General features: G+C 42.5%; 1 protein-coding gene across 6 annotated transcripts in view; it reads left to right on the top strand.

Moving 5' to 3' along the window:
• The first annotated feature begins 11,557 nt into the window (after positions 1–11,557).
• UBXN2B (UBX domain protein 2B) overlaps positions 11,558–21,025 on the top strand; it is a 34,076-nt gene continuing 24,608 nt past the window's right edge. For all 6 annotated transcript variants that reach the window (XR_003683312.2, XM_024127007.2, XM_024127006.2 and 3 more), the window contains exons 1-2: positions 11,558–11,665; positions 17,249–17,352. Coding sequence is in view for 5 of the 6 variants with exons in the window: in XM_024127007.2 (XP_023982775.1) it covers positions 11,579–11,665; positions 17,249–17,352 (191 nt within the window). In the remaining variant the exon portion in view is untranslated. The remainder of the gene's footprint in view (positions 11,666–17,248; positions 17,353–21,025) is intronic.

Raw genomic sequence — 21,025 nt, 5'->3', positions numbered from 1 at the left:
GAAAAAAAAAAAAAAAAAAAAGAAAAGTCTAACCCCAAATGCCTTAACTAATAAGTTCTACTCAAATTTAAAGAAGAAAAAACCACCAATGTAGGAGAAACTCCTCCATGGAATTAAAAAAAAGGGGGACTACTTCTCCATACACTCAGTGAGGTCAGAATAAATTTGATCCCCAAACTTAACAAGGACATTACAAGAAAGAAAAATTATAGGCTAATATCATTCATGAACATAAATGCAAACTTCCAAACAATATTAGTAAATTGAGGTTCCATTTCCAGCAGCGACAGAATAGGGTGTATCAGACTGATCTCCTCCTAATAATAGTTAGAATTTCTGGACACAAGCATGACCAAACACAGGCTGATGTCACAGGCGATCTCAGCCTTAAAAGAGGGGAAGCAGGCTGCGTTGATCTAAATTTACTGACTACTCACCTAACGGCTCCACTAACTGTGTTGCACACAGGAAATGGAGCTCAGGTAGAAAGGGACAGGTTCCTCGGGCCAAGGATTCAGAGGTCAGAGTTCGGGGCTGGGAATTAAGAGGAGGAATCCTAGCAAAGAGGTAGCCAAAGGAAGGGGTCCCCAAATGTGTGCAAAACTCCTCTCAAATCCTTGACTAGCTCCTTAACTGTGCAGACCTAAGGTAAGAGTCCCAGAAACAGAGCAGAAAGCAGCAGAAGGTAGAGCCTAAACGAGCTGGGCAGAGATTTCAGCATCTTTCTCTTCTTGAGAGGCAGCGTTTGGAGTTCAAGTCATGCCAAATGAGAGGAAATTGGTAAATACTTTGGGTTTTCCACTGAGTACCAGAAGAGTCACCATGCAATAAAGGGCCACATTTAAAACTAACGGCTATGTCTTAGGACTTACTGCCCACAAAAATAAAACAACACTTTTCAGAGAAAGATGAAAGAATTCAGAGCTCCTATAATGTATCCTTTACAATATTCAATATACAGATAAAAAATATTAGCTATGCAAAGAAGCAAGAAAATGTGACCCGAAATTTCTAAAAAGTTAAAAAGCAGTTATAAACAGGCCCTGCAATGACCAGATGTTAGAATCAGCAGTCAGGGATTCTTAAATAAATAAAAGAAATATGCTAAAGAATCTATAGGAGAAGAGAGATCTAATGGGTGAAGAGGTGAGGAATTTCAGAGAGAAAGGGAAATTCTACAAGTAAAGCGATGGAGAGTTCCAGTCCAAGACGGCGACATAAGGGGTTCCTGAATTCACCTCCTCCCATGGACGCCTCAAATCTGCAGCTCCACACGGAACAATTCCCTCTGAAAGAAATGCAAAAACTAGCTGGACAACTCCTCCACATCAGGCAAATGAGAAAAAAATCCCCATCAAAACCGGTAGGAAAGGTTGAAACTCTCATCATAAACCCCACCTCCGGTGCAGTGACATACAGTCAGGAGGGAACTCACAACTCCCAGCTTCTCCCTGAGGAGCAAGGGGTTTCCACCCAACATCCAGTGCCCTAGCTTTTAAAATTTCCACCTACGGGATGGGCCCCCAAAACACCCAGCTCTAAAAGCCAACAGGGCTTATGGTCCGTGAAACCTACAAAGCTGAAGCAAAGAAAGAAAGAGTTGTTAATGGGCTTGTGAGGACTCCTCATGGCTGCCCCCCAGTGCTAAGTGCGGAAGCAGCGTATGTATAACTGATTCACTTTTGTAGTAAAGCAGAAATTAACACACCATTGTAAAGCAACTATACTCCAAAAAAGATGTTAAAAAAAAAAAAAGAACCCACTGAAATATGTAAAAAAATAAAAAGAAAGAATCAACTCTGGCATAGCAAAAAAAAAAAAAAAAAAAAGAAATGCCCACCTCCTAGTTTTTACCTAAAAGAGGTCTCTTTGCATTCCTTAAAATCTGCAGCCTGAGGGTCAGGCCCCTAATTTGGCACATGCCTAGGGGCCACCTGCTGCCCCCCATGGAGCCTGGGGAGTCCGGTAGGGGCATCTCCACCAACTCCCTAGGTCTGCCTCCAAGTCACAGTTTTCTCCCTGGAAGGAGCCTGTACGCACATCTGATACCTGGCTTTTGCAGAGGCAACCCAGGAGATGCACCCCTTGATTGCCTGGCTCTGGTGGCCAGTGGGGCTTGCATTTGTAGGACCTATCAGACCGTAGCAAAGAAAGAAACAGCTCCTAACTGGCTGTCACCCCAGGGCTCAGTGCAGAGGGAGCAGACAGAAATGCCCATCTCCCGGTCTTTTCCCGGAAAGAGGTCTACTTGCAGACTTTCAATTATAACATAAGGTCTGAGGATCTAATGTAAAATATGATGACTGTAGTTGACTGTGTTGCATAATTGAAATTTGAGACTTGAAGTTCTACTCTAAGAGAGTAGAAGTTAACTGTTCTCACCAGAAAAAAAGGACATATTGAGGTGATGGGTATGTTAAGTAACCAGATGGGGGGAATCCTTTCACAAGGTTTACATATATCAAATCATCACAGTGTACACTTTAAATCTATTACAATTTTATTTCAATTAAAAGAAAAAGAATTTGTACCATGTCAGTGCAATGAGGGTGAAGAAGAGATATTTTGGAGGAGAAATCAAAAGATTTGGTAAACAATAAACTGTGAGGTTAAAGGAAAAAGAGGAATTAAAAATGACTCTGGGGACTTCCCAGGTGGCACAGCGGTTAAGAATCCACCTGCCAATGCAGGGGACACGGGTTCGAGCCCTGGTCCGGTAAGATCCCACAAGCCACGGAGCAACTAGGCCCGTGCGCCACAACTACTGAGTCTGCGCTCTAGAGCCCGTGAGTCACAACTACTGAGCCCGTGCGCGTGCCGCAACTACTGAAGCCTGTACTTCTAGAGCCCGTGCTCCACAGCAAGAGAAGCCACCGCAATGAGAAGCCCGCGCACCGCAACGAAGAGTAGCCCCCGCTCGCCGCAACTAGAGAAAGCCCGCGCGCAGCAACAAAGACCCAACGCGGCCAAAAATAAATAAATCAATAAATAAAAAAGACTGATTTGTAGCTTATGGTAAATGGTAAGAAACTTTAGAATGAATAAGTTCCATGATTCTCGAACCCCCTCAACCACTTTGAGAATATAAAATAGTAAGAAATGGAGGGGAAGTGAGGTACTCGTGATCATTTCTTTGGAGAAGAATGGGAAGAGGTACTATAGCTTCCATCACAAGCTAAAAAGAGAGGGACTGCCTGACATGAAGGTCACCAGTGTCGGGTGACACTTTCATTCAAGTTAAGATGTGAGTGAAACAACACGATATACGTAGTAACTCAATGACATGACACGAGCAGCTACTTCTTTCCTGTATCAGTCAGTCATTTTCAAATACTGAAAGAATGCCCCTTTTTTTTCCCTTTTGCTATTCCCACTATAGCAGCTACAGACACAGCACACTTTTAAGTCTTAACTGCCTTGTAAACATTTTCTCCACCACATTCTTAAATTCAGAGTAGACAATGAACAAAATAATAAATCAAGGTCTTAAGTGTGGCATTTGCCAATTTCTGAGTTGTGAATACTCCCACCACGGTGAATTTCAAGCTACCAACATGTCACTGAATGTGGAGGTGGGAAGAGGTGTACCATAGCGCGTGCCATTACATGGTATTTCCACCATGTAGATACAATAGCTGTATAGATAATAATAAAATATATTTAGAATAGGCAACAGATAATAAAATGTATGGCATAGATAATTATAAAATGTATTTAAATAATTTGGAAATGATTTTTAGTATTTATTACATTGGCTTTTAATATGATTTCATTGCAAGTTTATGTAACTAAATTTTTTTCTTTTTTTTTACTTTTTAATTGAAGTATAGTTGATTTACAATATTGTGTTAGTTTCAGGTGTACAGCAAAATGATTCGGTCATACATAGACATATGTATGTAGCTATATCCTTATTTTTACAATTCTTTTCCATTGTAGGTTATTACAAGATAGTGAATATAGTTCCCTATGCTATACAGTAAATTCCTGTTGTTTATCTATGCATATGGCAGTGTGGATCTGTTAATCCCATACTCCTAATTTATCCTTCCCCCCTTCCCCTCAATTTTTAATAACGGCTGTGTTTAACAACTACCTGTAAAATTCCTGAAAATTTAACCACAGGCTCTCCCGAGCCAGGATAAGCCACGTCCTGCACACCTCTGACTTTAAGTACATTGAAAACACAGCTTTACTGCCCTAGCTGTGTCATTCTCAAACTGCTAAAATGTGGAGTTTCCTCTCTATGAAATTCATAGTAAACTTGGTACAGCAATCTCTTCTCTTAATCCAGTGGACACATTCCAGTCCTAATTTTTTTGTTTGTTTGTTTTGTTTTTTTGCCATACGCGAGGCTTGTGGGATCTTAGTTCCCCGACCAGGGATTGAACCCAGGCCCACGGCAGTGAAAACGCTGAATCCTAACCACTAGCCCACCAGGGAATCCTAATCTTGATTATCCATAGGAAACGACACCGTTGGTCTCCTGCTTGAAACCGCCATGTCGCTGGTTTGTCCAGTCTCTCGCCTTCACCCTCGCTCTCTGACTATTCCCTAGGTCTAGCCTGAATGTTCTCCTTTCCCCACTGAGCCCTTCAGTGCTGGTTTTTCTGAGTATTCTCGGTCCTCACATCTTATCACGTCTCACGCTGCCCCAGGAAGCCTCATCTACCCTATCGCACATGGACAGTCATCACCAAACCTATTATCTCCAAACCAGGATTCTCTTACTTCCTAATATCTAGACCCACATTTGCAATTGCTCTGTGATGTATTTTCCCTCTAGTGTCCCGCGTAAATTTTGAATTCAAAATGTCATAACACTCTCATCCCTTGTGATTTGATGACTATGTTTAGTGTTATGTTTGGAGTCCTTTCTCTTTGTGTGTGTGTGTTTATCTATTGCAGAGTGTTGGTTCCCGTGAGGTTTATATACAGCAACCTATAAATATACAGGATTATTTTAAGTTGATGATCTCCTAAATGATCTCTTTTATTATATTTTGTATCTATACCATTTGATGGATGTTCACTAAACCTACTGGGGTAAACATTTCATGGTGTATGTGAGTCAAATCATTATGCTGTATCCCTTAAACTTATATAGTGCCGTACGTCAGTTATAGCTCAATAAAACTGGAAGGAAATAAAGCAAAACGAAGCCACAAAATGTCCACAACAAACTCGTTTCTGTCTTTTCAAGTCTGCTTCTCCCTTTCAACTCAATAATTTATAGGAGGCACCATTTGCCAAATCACCTAACCCAAATCCTGAATGTCACTCTTTATTCCTCCTTCTTTCATATATTCCCCATGTAAGACTTCAGCACCAATTGGCTCTGGTCCTAATATCTCTACCAATGATTGCTTCTCTCTTTACTCACTGTCACTGATAAAACTTTACTCCTGGGAATTCCCTGGCGGTCCACTGGTTAGGACCTGGTGCTTTCACTGCCATGGGCCTAGGTTCAGTCCCTGGCTGGGGAACTAAGATTCCGCAAGCTGCACAGCGAAGGCAAAAAAAAAAAAAAAAAAAAACTTTAATCCTGATCACCCCACATTGTTGTAATAACCTCCTAATTTTGTAACTCCGATTCATCCTACGCACTGAAGCCTCTGTTATCTTTCTAAATCACAAATCACTTAATGGCTCCCAATTGCCTTAGACCAGTGGTTCTCAACCTTGGCTGCACAACAGAATTAACTGGGGAGGTTTTTTTCAACTAATTTTATAAATGTATGATTTACAAATAATAAAGTACACCCATTTTAAGTATATAGCTCAATGTGTTTTTAACACATACATACACACACAAGTGTGTAATTATCACCATCAATAACGATATAAAACATTTTCATCACTTCAAAAAGTTCCCACATATCCTTTTTCAAATTCCCCAAGCTTACCCTTCCCCCAAAGAGTTGACCCTAAGCAACCGCTGTCAGTAAAGATAAGTTTTGCCTGCTCTAGAATCTCATATAAATTGAATCGGACAATATTTACTCTTTGACATCTGGCTTCTTTTACCCAAGATAATGTCTCTGAGATTCAGCCATGGTGTGTGAATCAGTAATTTCTTCCTTTTTACTGTTGAGTAGTATTCTGTGGTATGAATTTCTCGAAATGTTATCCACTCATTTGTTGATGGACATCTGGATTGTTTCCAGTTTGGGGCTATTATGAATAAAGCTTCTATGAACATTTGGGTACAAATATTTTTGTAACCATATGTTTTCATTCCCCTTGGGTCAGTATTTAGGAGTGTTATTGCTGGATCTTATGATAACTGAATATTTAACTTTAGAAGAAACTGTCTATTTTCCAAAGTAGCTGTACCATTCTCCATTCCCACCAGCATTTCAGGAGAGTTCCAGGCAGAAAGCCAGGACAAACATAGCTCATTTTGCTTGTTTCCCTTCTCTGGCATAGCACAGGTCTGTACTGCCTAGAGTTCAATGTCTGAAAATAATCGTTTCATATATTTTGTCTAGTTTTTTCATTGTTGGGAGTGGAAGGGCAAATCCAGTACCAGGTACACTGTCGTGGCTAGAAGCAAAGTCCACTTGGCGAGCGGCTTATAAAAACATGATGCTTGAGTGCAACCCCTTACTAATTAACTCTGAGTTCCTGCAGTGAGCGGATGGCAGGGCAGCTGTAATGTGCATCAGCCTTGAGAATCACTGGCCCGGAGCGTAATAGTCAATCTCTTCACTAAGGCAAGACCGTTCAGCATCTGTCCTAAGCCTACATCTCCAGTCTAGATCCGCACCCACACTCTCCAACCCCCAACCATCTTTTGTCATTTCTCCTAAGGTTCAGCCATGCAGTACTTTATCAGGATACACATGGTATTTCAAACCCATGCCTTTCCCGGTGGTCCCTTTTGGTCCAAAGTTTACCAGGGGTATTTATCCTTCAAGATTCGGCCAAAATGCCTTTGGCTTTATGGATTATAAAGAAAAGCCCGGGATTTCTAGGGCAGAACGTTGTACTCAAAAGAATATCTGGACAACCAACAAATGCGAGGCTTAGGATCTGGTACCGCCATTTACAACAGGGTGAGTTTAGTCATCTGCTTTCCTCAGGTATAACACGGTAATAACAATACTTACCTGGCAGAGGAACAGACCAGATTACACATACAATCGAACGCACCTAGCATGGTGCACATAGAAGGTGCCAACTGAATACTCCCCTTCACACCCCACATTCCACTCATAACGTTTCCTGCAAAGCTCTACTGCAAATGGCACTTTATTATCTGTTTATACCTCTCCCTCTCCCAACAGATTGTGAGTTTTTCTCTTTTTTTTTTTTTTTTTTTTGCGGTATGCGGGCCTCTCACGGTTGCGGCCTCTCCCGCTGCGGAGCACAGGCTCCGGACGCACAGGCCCAGCGGCCATGGCCCACGGGCCCAGCCGCTCCGCGGCACGTGGGATCCTCCCGGACCGGGGCACGAACCCGCGCCCCCCCCCCCATCGGCAGGCGGACTCCCAACCAGTGCGCCACCAGGGAAACCCCAGATTGTGAGTTTTATAATGACCAGGACTACTTCTTTTTACCTTTGCATCCGGGGGCATAAAAGTGCTTGGGATAAGACAGGAGTTTAAATAAATCTCAGATGAATTTATAAGTCTCTAGTTCTGATCGCAAAGAAAGTTTACACGGTTCTTCCTCCTCAGCATCAATTCACGCTTTGGGGGCGACGTACCACCCAGCCCTTGGCAGGGAAATGAGAGAATGTGACCGAGACTGGAAAAGGACGGTGGCACTTTTCATCAGATGAAACATCCAGAGGACGTTTTCACTGTGGGGTTAAAAGAACACGCAAGTCCTTGCTGCCCTCCAGGGAGGCGCCCAGCAGCCTCCGGGTTTACGCAGAGGCTTCTTGGCGGGGAAATTCTGAGCCAACTTCCTTTAAGGAAAGAAACGGGAGCGCACAGGTGGGCGGGCGCCGGAAGAAGCGCGCACGGGAGACGGGGGAGGCGGGGGCGCGCTGGGATCGCCCCGCCCCTCGGTTTCCAGGCAACCGGCCCCGGAAGTCGCGGGAGACGCTTCGGCGGCGGCGGTACCGGGAGCGGATGAAAGATGGCGGAGGGCGGCTGCGGCAGAGAGGCGGGCGAGGAGGGGCCGAGGGCGGTGGGGCCGCGGCCCCCGAGCGCGCGGGACTTGCAGGTGAGGCGAGCGGCGGGGCGGGGGCGCGGCGTCGGGGACGGCGTGGCCGGGGGCGTATGGAACCGCCCTGGCCGCGGCCGAGCTTCCCCAGACCGGCCCGGGGACCGAACTGTGATTCCGGCGCCGCGGGTCCGCCCCAGGCGGCGCGCCGGGGAGCGGCGTCTGTGGAAACAAGTGTCCGAGCCCTGCTGTCAGTGGTGCCCCTGCCTCGTTTCCCCTCCACCCCACTTGCAGTTTAAGAAGCAGCTGCTGATGTCAAATGGCGTTTGGGGGGTTAGGGGTCAGTTGAGTGCTTCACCGGTTGATGCTCCGGTCAGACTCACTGCAGAAGAAAGCTCTGCGGTGGCCGTGGGGAAATCGAGTCACAGCGTGGGCTGGTTTGAACTTGTTTGTCTTGGATGCTGTTTGTGGCTCGATTACTTAAAGTGTAAAAAGGGTTCCTTTTTATCAGATAGCTTTTCCCTTTTAAAGGGGTGCACTAAAAAGTATTTCATCCTACGGCTGCCCAGCCTAGTTGTAACAGCTTACAGTCTAGAAAACATTGCACGTAAGAAATAGAGAAATAAAACTTTGTAATGTTACAGGACATTGACAGTAGTTAGCTAAATACCAGCGCACCAAATCTTGCTCCGTCAGGTGCTTCTCACTACTCATTTTAGAGGTGGGTTTTTTTTTTTAACTGTCTCTTTGTAAGATCATTGATAAAATTCAAAAAGTAAACATCTGTAGGGAGCTATAATTAAAAATAAATGCCTTTCAATCCACAAGCCTTGGTAGAAAAGTTCTGTTACTTCATTGTTACACCTTCATTCTATTTTTTTGAACAAACATATATTGACCACCCGCCATGTAACAGCCATGCAGTACTTTATCAGGATACACATGGTATTTCAAACCCATGCCTTTCCCGGTGGTCCCTTTTGGTCCAAAGTTTACCAGGGGTATTTATCCTTCAAGATTCGGCCAAAATGCCTTTGGCTTTATGGATTATAAAGAAAAGCCCCAACTTCCTTTAAGGAAAGAAGCGGGAGCGCACAGGTGGGCGGGCGCCGGAAGAAGCGCGCACGGGAGACGGGGGAGGCGGGGGCGCGCTGGGATCGCCCCGCCCCTCGGTTTCCAGGCAACCGGCCCCGGAAGTCGCGGGAGACGCTTCGGCGGCGGCGGTACCGGGAGCGGATGAAAGATGGCGGAGGGCGGCTGCGGCAGAGAGGCGGGCGAGGAGGGGCCGAGGGCGGTGGGGCCGCGGCCCCCGAGCGCGCGGGACTTGCAGGTGAGGCGAGCGGCGGGGCGGGGGCGCGGCGTCGGGGACGGCGTGGCCGGGGGCGTATGGAACCGCCCTGGCCGCGGCCGAGCTTCCCCAGACCGGCCCGGGGACCGAACTGTGATTCCGGCGCCGCGGGTCCGCCCCAGGCGGCGCGCCGGGGAGCGGCGTCTGTGGAAACAAGTGTCCGAGCCCTGCTGTCAGTGGTGCCCCTGCCTCGTTTCCCCTCCACCCCACTTGCAGTTTAAGAAGCAGCTGCTGATGTCAAATGGCGTTTGGGGGGTTAGGGGTCAGTTGAGTGCTTCACCGGTTGATGCTCCGGTCAGACTCACTGCAGAAGAAAGCTCTGCGGTGGCCGTGGGGAAATCGAGTCACAGCGTGGGCTGGTTTGAACTTGTTTGTCTTGGATGCTGTTTGTGGCTCGATTACTTAAAGTGTAAAAAGGGTTCCTTTTTATCAGATAGCTTTTCCCTTTTAAAGGGGTGCACTAAAAAGTATTTCATCCTACGGCTGCCCAGCCTAGTTGTAACAGCTTACAGTCTAGAAAACATTGCACGTAAGAAATAGAGAAATAAAACTTTGTAATGTTACAGGACATTGACAGTAGTTAGCTAAATACCAGCGCACCAAATCTTGCTCCGTCAGGTGCTTCTCACTACTCATTTTAGAGGTGGGTTTTTTTTTTTAACTGTCTCTTTGTAAGATCATTGATAAAATTCAAAAAGTAAACATCTGTAGGGAGCTATAATTAAAAATAAATGCCTTTCAATCCACAAGCCTTGGTAGAAAAGTTCTGTTACTTCATTGTTACACCTTCATTCTATTTTTTTGAACAAACATATATTGACCACCCGCCATGTAACATACTGCTAAGCTCGGGAAAGCAGAGATAAATAGGACCTCAAATCCACAGGTGGTGCTGGGACACTGTTAAAGGGCATAGACGTATAAAAGACATTTCTGCCTATTTTTTGCAGAAATAAGATATGCTGGCTTTATGGATTATAAAGAAAAGCCCGGGATTTCTAGGGCAGAACGTTGTACTCAAAAGAATATCTGGACAACCAACAAATGCGAGGCTTAGGATCTGGTACCGCCATTTACAACAGGGTGAGTTTAGTCATCTGCTTTCCTCAGGTATAACACGGTAATAACAATACTTACCTGGCAGAGGAACAGACCAGATTACACATACAATCGAACGCACCTAGCATGGTGCACATAGAAGGTGCCAACTGAATACTCCCCTTCACACCCCACATTCCACTCATAACGTTTCCTGCAAAGCTCTACTGCAAATGGCACTTTATTATCTGTTTATACCTCTCCCTCTCCCAACAGATTGTGAGTTTTTCTCTTTTTTTTTTTTTTTTTTTTTTGCGGTATGCGGGCCTCTCACGGTTGCGGCCTCTCCCGCTGCGGAGCACAGGCTCCGGACGCACAGGCCCAGCGGCCATGGCCCACGGGCCCAGCCGCTCCGCGGCACGTGGGATCCTCCCGGACCGGGGCACGAACCCGCGCCCCCCCCCCCATCGGCAGGCGGACTCCCAACCAGTGCGCCACCAGGGAAACCCCAGATTGTGAGTTTTATAATGACCAGGACTACTTCTTTTTACCTTTGCATCCGGGGGCATAAAAGTGCTTGGGATAAGACAGGAGTTTAAATAAATCTCAGATGAATTTATAAGTCTCTAGTTCTGATCGCAAAGAAAGTTTACACGGTTCTTCCTCCTCAGCATCAATTCACGCTTTGGGGGCGACGTACCACCCAGCCCTTGGCAGGGAAATGAGAGAATGTGACCGAGACTGGAAAAGGACGGTGGCACTTTTCATCAGATGAAACATCCAGAGGACGTTTTCACTGTGGGGTTAAAAGAACACGCAAGTCCTTGCTGCCCTCCAGGGAGGCGCCCAGCAGCCTCCGGGTTTACGCAGAGGCTTCTTGGCGGGGAAATTCTGAGCCAACTTCCTTTAAGGAAAGAAGCGGGAGCGCACAGGTGGGCGGGCGCCGGAAGAAGCGCGCACGGGAGACGGGGGAGGCGGGGGCGCGCTGGGATCGCCCCGCCCCTCGGTTTCCAGGCAACCGGCCCCGGAAGTCGCGGGAGACGCTTCGGCGGCGGCGGTACCGGGAGCGGATGAAAGATGGCGGAGGGCGGCTGCGGCAGAGAGGCGGGCGAGGAGGGGCCGAGGGCGGTGGGGCCGCGGCCCCCGAGCGCGCGGGACTTGCAGGTGAGGCGAGCGGCGGGGCGGGGGCGCGGCGTCGGGGACGGCGTGGCCGGGGGCGTATGGAACCGCCCTGGCCGCGGCCGAGCTTCCCCAGACCGGCCCGGGGACCGAACTGTGATTCCGGCGCCGCGGGTCCGCCCCAGGCGGCGCGCCGGGGAGCGGCGTCTGTGGAAACAAGTGTCCGAGCCCTGCTGTCAGTGGTGCCCCTGCCTCGTTTCCCCTCCACCCCACTTGCAGTTTAAGAAGCAGCTGCTGATGTCAAATGGCGTTTGGGGGGTTAGGGGTCAGTTGAGTGCTTCACCGGTTGATGCTCCGGTCAGACTCACTGCAGAAGAAAGCTCTGCGGTGGCCGTGGGGAAATCGAGTCACAGCGTGGGCTGGTTTGAACTTGTTTGTCTTGGATGCTGTTTGTGGCTCGATTACTTAAAGTGTAAAAAGGGTTCCTTTTTATCAGATAGCTTTTCCCTTTTAAAGGGGTGCACTAAAAAGTATTTCATCCTACGGCTGCCCAGCCTAGTTGTAACAGCTTACAGTCTAGAAAACATTGCACGTAAGAAATAGAGAAATAAAACTTTGTAATGTTACAGGACATTGACAGTAGTTAGCTAAATACCAGCGCACCAAATCTTGCTCCGTCAGGTGCTTCTCACTACTCATTTTAGAGGTGGGTTTTTTTTTTTAACTGTCTCTTTGTAAGATCATTGATAAAATTCAAAAAGTAAACATCTGTAGGGAGCTATAATTAAAAATAAATGCCTTTCAATCCACAAGCCTTGGTAGAAAAGTTCTGTTACTTCATTGTTACACCTTCATTCTGTTTCTTTGAACAAACATATATTGACCACCCGCCATGTAACATACTGCTAAGCTCGGGAAAGCAGAGATAAATAGGACCTCAAATCCACAGGTGGTGCTGGGACACTGTTAAAGGGCATAGACGTATAAAAGACATTTCTGCCTATTTTTTGCAGAAATAAGATATGCATATATTTAACAGAACATTTTGAGATGGAGTATGAATTAGTGCCAAAATAAGCAGTGTATAAAATGACAAATTTGGAGAATGGAGAGATCGGTGTCAGGTTAGGAGATGAACTCAATGTAGAATAGCAGTAAGAGGCAGCATGGACTGTCAGGGAACATATATTTAACAGAACATTTTGAGATGGAGTATGAATTAGTGCCAAAATAAGCAGTGTATAAAATGACAAATTTGGAGAATGGAGAGATCGGTGTCAGGTTAGGAGATGAACTCAATGTAGAATAGCAGTAAGAGGCAGCATGGACTGTCAGGGAAAAAATGGAGTTTCTGGTCAGAACAACTTCGGTTTGCATCTTGACCCTGACACTTAGTAGTTATGTGAATATCAGAAAAATGTCTTAACCTCTCTGATCCTCTGTATCTTTATCTGTAAACTAGAGGTGATGGTGGTGTCCAGGATGAAATAAAGAAATGTCTGTAAAGTGTCTGTTCAATCCCATATTATCCTGGATCAGACTTGCTTAGTAAATATTTGGTTCTTTTTCCCTTAAAGGAGAAAAATACTATAACTTTCATTGGTTAGTCCATGCTAATGCTATTAAACTTAAAACTGTGTGACTTACTATCCTTTCTCTAATTTAAATCTTTTTTCTTTTTATGTGAAAAATGAGAACAGCTTGGTTAATGATCACCTGATATTTGACAAATTTATACTTCATCCACTGTATTAAGATATGATAAATTGTTGGAGATACTGTGGTAGATGTCGCCAATTGTGAGAATATTCCTTCCTTTTCACCATCAATTAGAAAACAGGGTTTTTTGGGTTTTTTTTTTTTTCCATCCCCTGTCTACTTCCTGGTAGGTAGGTGCAAGTAGATAACTGATTTTTTATGAATGTTATTTGGAATATCAAATACAGTAAGTATTCATAGTGTTTCCCTTAGAATTTAATAAGAATGTGAAGAATTTGCAAAGAAACCTGAAAACAACCAAGTGATGGCATATGAAGAAATAGAGTATGTATCAAAGATTTAAAAGAATTGGATAATGTTGTCTCCCCAGCTGGTTTCTTGGATATTGATTATTTGGGGATTATTTTATTGTTTAATCTAGCCATGCTTATTTTAAGAGTTACCCATTTGGTTCAATTTTCAGTAGATACTCCTTAACTTTCCTGACAACTCGCTCTAAGAGTCTTTCACAGTATAATGGGAAATAGCAAAAGTACCACTAAGTACCTATTTCTTAGCTGCCATGCAGTGTAGGGTTTGTCGGCATCTATGTTAAGAGAGATTTCCTCATTCATCACAAGAGGAAAGATGGATCGTCGTCTCCCAAAAAGCCTCCCAGCACCGTGAGCCTCTGACTCACAAATTCCGAAATCTCCCATGGATCTCAAACTGAGAGTAGATCTTGGGTCCTTTCCTCCTCCAAAATTGGGAACATTCAGTGGGAAAGTTTGGGATAGGATTGTTAGTGACAATACTCACCCCCAAAACCTCAGTGTTCATTAGTGTTTGTGAACATTTTCAGAGCCCTTTGTCTCTTCTCATGCCCCTCGGTCCATCCGCACAACGGGGTTAACAGTTAAGGTATTTGATCGTATGCTTCTGTCCCAGGTTTCCTCCAGAATGATATCAAAAGAAAAAGATTTCTGTTTTTATTTCTTTATTTCCATATAGGTTGGAGTTGAGGAGAATTGGGGCTAATAACTTCAGTACTTCCTAGGGTTCAGAGTGGGCTTTGGATGGGGCAAAGAGGGGAGTTCTATCGGTAAGAAAAGTGTACAGATGTCTGGCACTGTGTTGCACGTGTCACAAGTACCCTCGTCCTGTTGATGTCAGTGTCCCATATCGCTGGTTCTCAGTTTTAACGTACATGAGAGTCACCTGGAAGGCTTGTTTGAGCACAGACACCAGACCCCACCCCGATTTTCTAAATCACTTGGTCTTGGTTGGGGTTTGGGCATCTGCAGTTTTCAGGGGTCCCCAGGCGATGCTGATGTTACTCTTCTAGATTGAAACATCTGTGTAATGCTATATATTTGATGTTTTCACCCACAGTTTCAGGTTCTTTTCTCACATTCTTCACATTTCAAATTCTAGAGAAAAGATGATCAGGGCTTACGTACTTTATTCTCTCTGGGTAATTGAAATCTCTTCATAATCTTGTTGTTTAGCTCATGGAAGTCTGTCCTGATAATTCACGATATGCGTCTGTACTTCACAGTGCACACATTTGTATCTCTTTATTTGACTGAGATTTTGTTGTTGTTTTCTACTGGTTTTAACCAGTGCATCAGTTAATTTCCTCTTCTGATGTGGTGTCATTTGCTATGTCAAATAATATAGATTAACTTTGTTCCAAATATTTGCTTATGAACTTATGCCATTTGATGCTTCAGGTACATCATGGATCCTGGCATTAATTCCCTCTAAATATCATTCATTTTCCTCTAAGTTAATGATGTACTGGTGATAACTTGGCCCGTTCAGCTAGGTGGACTCCCTGCTGTAATGTAATTTTCTCCATATTCCTATTTTGTTAATATATATTCCACATTCCATGGAGTCAAAAGGCATTGTTTGCGTTATTCATTTATTTTATAGAAGAAGATTATTTGATTTACAGGGTTTATTCAAATCTTCTTAAAGCAAAAAACAAGGTACAAAACTATAGCAAATATAATCTCAGTTTTTAAATTTATAACATTATCTGTGTCTCTTTATCATTCATGTTGAGTTGTAGTCTACATAATTCAACAAGAATTTGTTGGGTGCCTGTCATGTGCTATGTTAGAAACAATTTGGGAAACCTAAATTATAGTAGGCGGCATGAAATAGTAAGAAAAGTACTCAAGTGGTGACAAATGTAATGTTTAATATAAATGCGCTGTGAGGATTTGGAAAAGAAATACCACTTTAGTTAAGAAAATTAGAAAAGGCTTCGTGAAGGATGGCTGAAATGGCCCTTTGACATACAGATAACATTTTCATTGATGGGAATAGGAATAGCATAAAAGTAATTCATAGAGCAATATTATCAGCTCATGAGGAAATCCATAAAGGAATACGGTTTTGAAGAAGTTTCAGGGAGGTAAAAATTTCTGGAAACTTTGGGCCCAAGTAGTCAGAGTGTCTGTCTGTCTCTGTCTCTGTCTCTGTCTCTCTCATTTGTTTTGTGGTGGGTTTTTTGTTTTGTTTTGTTCTCTCCTTTTGGAGAGGATAAGTAGGAAAAGACCATAGGAGATATATAGATAACACTGCAGGAAGAAAAGAAACCTTGGGGAAAATGAAACACTGACACAATCATTGCTGAGCATTTTTTAACAATATCTTCTCGTAATGGAGCACTTGCCTTGTGCTTCACGTACATTATGTAATACCTCTAAGGTATTTTTTTACTAGGCATTAAAAGATGAGGGAACTAAGGCTCAGAGAAGTTAAATAATTTGCCCAAGCTCACACAGTAAGAGCCTAAGTTAGGATTTTAATAAGTTCTTTTAGGCTACACAGCACTTTTATAATTAGGATTTCCTGCAAAATTGCCATGTTAGAAATATGAAAGTTGACATATGTGTATGGGGTAGTGGTAAAAAATTAGGTGGGAAAAATAAAGACTTTCATTTTTGTTTTCTTGTGTGCATATTTTAAAGGTTGATTAATGGAATCTTCAGAGAATTAACTTTGCCCCAGTTCCCTATTTTTCTTTTCCTACTGAGGAAAGAATCCCTGGAGATAGTTTTCATATTTCTCATGTTTCTAGAAGGAGCACTTCATCTGGGTTTTGGGGGGATTTGGGCATTTTTTTTGTCTTTTTTTTTTTTTTTTTAATTTTCCAAAGATTATGGTCATGCCAATTATAATTAAATAGCCACAAGGGGCATAAAGGAAAGTTTTTCAGTTGTCCAAGGAAGTCAGAAGTGGGAACAAAATAACTTATATGATAATGAAATATTTTGATAATTTCTTAAAATTCCAGTTTCAAAAACCATGCTTTGTTTATTTCATTTTGAAGATATCCAGCCATATATCTATAAAGCATAATTTGGTAATATTGCTTTCTAAAAGTTATATAAACTGTATATATCATTCATTGAAAAGAAGCTCATTTTCCTAAACTTGATGACGTTTATATGTCTGGTAAACTTTTAAGTAGAATAATTTTGGAATTGTTTTATGTACTGAGATTTTGAAAACTTGAACAGCTAAGTGAAATATTTTTATGGGATCTGATGAGAGCAAACTGACATTAGTGTGAAACATCTCCAAGTATTTTCAAAAGAATTGTAGGTCCAACTTTGAAAATGATCTGTTACCAAATAGTTTTTGAAACTGTTGAATAGTTCATTGAAAGTCATTAAACAATTATTGTAACTTTAATTTATTCTACTATATGTGGCATTTTGGTTCATTTTATAAATAAGAGATGCAGTGGTTTTATTTTGGAAGGGAGTCATCTTCTGAAACAGCAGCCTTCATTTTTCATTAGACATCTTTACTGCTCAATTACAAGTTAATTTTCTACTCATAACTTGTCATTGTGTAGAAGGGTTTATTTCTAGTGTTTTTATACTTTATAACAAATCTGTTATTCTATAGTTGGCCTTGGCAGAATTATATGAAGATGAAGTGAAATGCAAAGCTTCCAAACCTGATAGACCTCACGCTACAGCCTTTAAAAGCCCACGGACACCACCTCAAAGGTAAGTTTTGTTTTGGTTTTTAAACTTGTATCCCTTTTTAGTTCACTAATCCCACATTATTTTAAATGGCCCTGGGAATTTATTTTTAACTATAACTTCTTAAAATAAACGTTTTTTAGATACAATTTCTGAAACTTTAATAGTCAGAAAGCCAGAAGAAACTTATGGGAAAATTGTCTTAAATACTTAATATTTTGATAGACACCACATAGCATAACATACTGAATAGTACTTTTCTTGGGCACTGTGCTTCTTTCTTCAGTCATTGGACTCATTGAGGAGCTGATGAAAGTGATACCCCCTCTCCCCCAGAGCAAGACTTAACGTACAATTTTGTCAGTCGTTTTTAAGGGTTTGTGTGTTTCTTCAAGCCCATCCATGGAGCCCCTCTGTGTCTTCTGTCCTTCATTTAAGAATCTATAACTTCAGGAATCTGTCTTTCCTTCTGTTGGGTGATGACCCATCTAATAGTGATCTTCTAGATAGTATTTGCTATTGTTAAAATCCCTGAACTATAAAAACAACCAACAGTGAAGTTTTAAGAGATGAGAACCAGGTATATTTTATTGTCATGAGTTTTCTTGTTTCCAGGAATGTTTTCCTCAATGTACTTTTAGTACTGCAAATCTCATTACTGGGGAGAAACTTGAGTTTTCCCATTATATCTCATTTTCAGAAAGTCTGTTCTTTTATCAAAAGTTGAAAAATTCACTGGAAGTTATTCTTTCTTTTTTGTTTGTCACTAGTCTACCTTCTTTCTTTCTATAGGGGACGTAAAATGACATCCCTTTCTGGACCTGAATGGAAAGAAAGAATAATATTTATAATTCTCACCCCACCTTTTTATTTTACAAATTTTAAAATCCATAGATAATCAAAGATAAGGACAATGAATATATGCTGTGTCTGCTCCGATATTCACCAGTTGTTAACATGTTACATACAGCAGTACATCGGTGCACACGCTGTCTTTTACTCAACCATCTGGAAGTAAATTACAGCCATCATAGCACTTCATCCCTAGAGGCTTCAGCCTGCATCCCCTAAGAAGAAGCCCACACTCCTTTATAACCTTGATAACATATCACACCTTAGAAAATGAACACTAGTTGCATAAATCATTTAATCCGTAGTCTATAGTCAGATACTCTTAGAGCCTTTTGGGTTTAGGATCCAGCCAAGGGCCATGCATTCCACTCATGATGCCTGTTTGGTATCTGAATCCAGAGCATTTTTCCCAACCTTTCTGTTGTCTGCTTTTAGCTCACCTATATAATCTAAAGCTTATTACATTGACTTTGAAGAGCCGGGGCCAGATGTCTTTTAAAATGTCCCACATTCAAGGTCGTTGTTTCCTCACGATTAGATTCTTGTTAAACGTATTTGTTAAGAACACTAGTTAGTGATGTTTTCTGCTGTGTATTACATCACATCAGGAGCCATATGGTTTCAGGTTTTCCCACTATTGGTGCCATATGTTCACTTGGTTAAGGTGCTGACTGCCACACCACTGCATCGGAAGGTACAGTTTTTCCTTTAGAATCTGCAGGTTGGTATCTTGGCACTGTTTGAATATCCTTCCCTTTCATTTAATTCTTATTTAATATGTATGTTTGTGTGTGTGTGTGTGCCTATACACACATACATAGACATATATATATATAAAATATTATATATTTTAACTGCTTCCTTAATCTATTCAGTCTCAAATTTTGAAAGCGCTCAAAATATTAATGTACCAAAGTTTTACTCATTAACTATTTGGCCACTGTTCCCTAGTTTGAACAGATTTTGAATGACTTAATTTGTTGGTATAACAAATCAAAATATTTGACTTCTTAAAATAAGATTAGTGTATTAATATTTTCCTTGCTATTTGAATATAAGCCTTAAGATATTTCAATGAGTGGTTTTTTCTCTTTTATGCTATCTGAAACAGTGTTGCCGTTAATAGTTATAATTTGATTATGCAATTTTTAAGGACTTTGTGCCTCAGATTTGATTTCTAGAATTATTTACATATCCAAAAAGAGGAGCTGCCTTAAATATATTGGTTGATGCTTATACTATGTTTAATCTGCTTAAAATACAATGTGAAGCAAATTATTGGCAATGTTTTCCTCTTGCGAAGTGTGATATTTTCAAATGCTAAGTATGCAGTTCTCTTGACTTCATATTCAGCATTGACATCTGCCGTGTTTCATTGCATGTCTACCGCTTTGTCTGGTACAGAAAACAGTCTTAATTAATGGTCCACCTTCTTGGACAACATTAGATATCAAAACATTCATCTGTTCATTGTCATTTTAAGCCAGTATATTTTCACTGTGTACATAATGTGAAACTTAAGTACTCTACACGTAGTGTGATCTATTTTTAATTTACAAGAGGAGGGGCGGGATCTACAGAAAAACTCACGGAAGTTAGCCTGACACCTGCTTTTACATATTCATCCACAAAAGCTTCTCTGTCACAAATAGAACTTTAAAAATGTGAGTCTTCTTGTTCAGAAATGTAAGAACTTAAAAAAAAAATGTCCCCTACAAGTCATGAGACACTAGTATGGTTTTGAGAATTCAATAAGTCTATACGACGTCTAGCACAGTGTTGGTACCTAGCTGGGCCTGAAAGGATTATTAGGATGTGGATAAGCACAGAAGACAAGGAACAAAATAGGCCCAGAAGAAAAAATAATAAAAGTGCCAAGAGCGAGCCGAAAGGAACAGCAGAACTTGAGTAGACTCGTGGCAGGTGCTGCTGGGTGTGCTTTGTGGACGTGGAGCCTCAGCGTTCACCCAGAGCCCCTCCCCGGGAAGGGCCGCGAGCTTGGGTTAATGCTTTGTATTACTGTCTTGAAATTCTCAACGCACTTTGAGCAAGGAGACTCCTACTTTCACTTTGCTGCCGGCCCACACATGATGCATCCAGTCCTGGATGCAGCCACGTCACGGCCAGCCTTGACAGCCAAGGAGAGCTGCTCTTGTGCGCAAGGCAGGGGAAAGCCAGGATATGTTTTTCACTGTAGCTCTTACCATAAAAACTATAGTAGAGCGATAAAGCTTTGATTCTAGACATAGACACACCTCAGTCTTCTATCTTTTTTTTCTCTCTGTTCTGATACGGTTTTGCCCGTGGACAAGTTTTTTTAATTCCCTAAGCTTCGGTTTTCTTATTTGGAAAGTGGGGATAATGCCATTGTTACGAGGATTAAATGAGCAGTTGATAAATGTTAGTTATTATTATTATACTTTTGGTAAAGTAGGTCTGGCAGTACCATGTAAGATAAATGGCAATGGGAAGAACAAGGTAAGGAGACAAATCAAGAAGAAGACAGCTGCAGTAATCCAAAGAATGTGGTCATAAAATTTGAGGTTAGGATGGTGTCAGTGGAATGGAGCAGAAAGGGGTGAAATTGGTGTGGGATACTTTCAAAGAATTTATTGTAGAAACGTGATGACGTGGAATATAGGGAGTAAGTGAACGGGAAAGGGGGAAGACTGAAAGCTTCTTAATCTGGTATCCAGGGAAGATGTGATCGTTAATGGGAAGAGATGAACTGGATTCAAGTAGGTGCTTTTCAGTTCAGCACCGGGCCATAAGTAAGGAGGTCTAAAGACATATATTTGAGAGTCCTGTGTATAGAGGAGGTTGCTATCTGTGGGAGTGGCCAAAC

The sequence above is a fragment of the Physeter macrocephalus genome, chromosome 15, assembly GCF_002837175.3.
Source record: "Physeter macrocephalus isolate SW-GA chromosome 15, ASM283717v5, whole genome shotgun sequence".
In the NCBI taxonomy this organism is placed as follows: domain Eukaryota; kingdom Metazoa; phylum Chordata; class Mammalia; order Artiodactyla; family Physeteridae; genus Physeter; species Physeter macrocephalus.
This window is presented reverse-complemented; position numbering and strand designations above follow the sequence as displayed.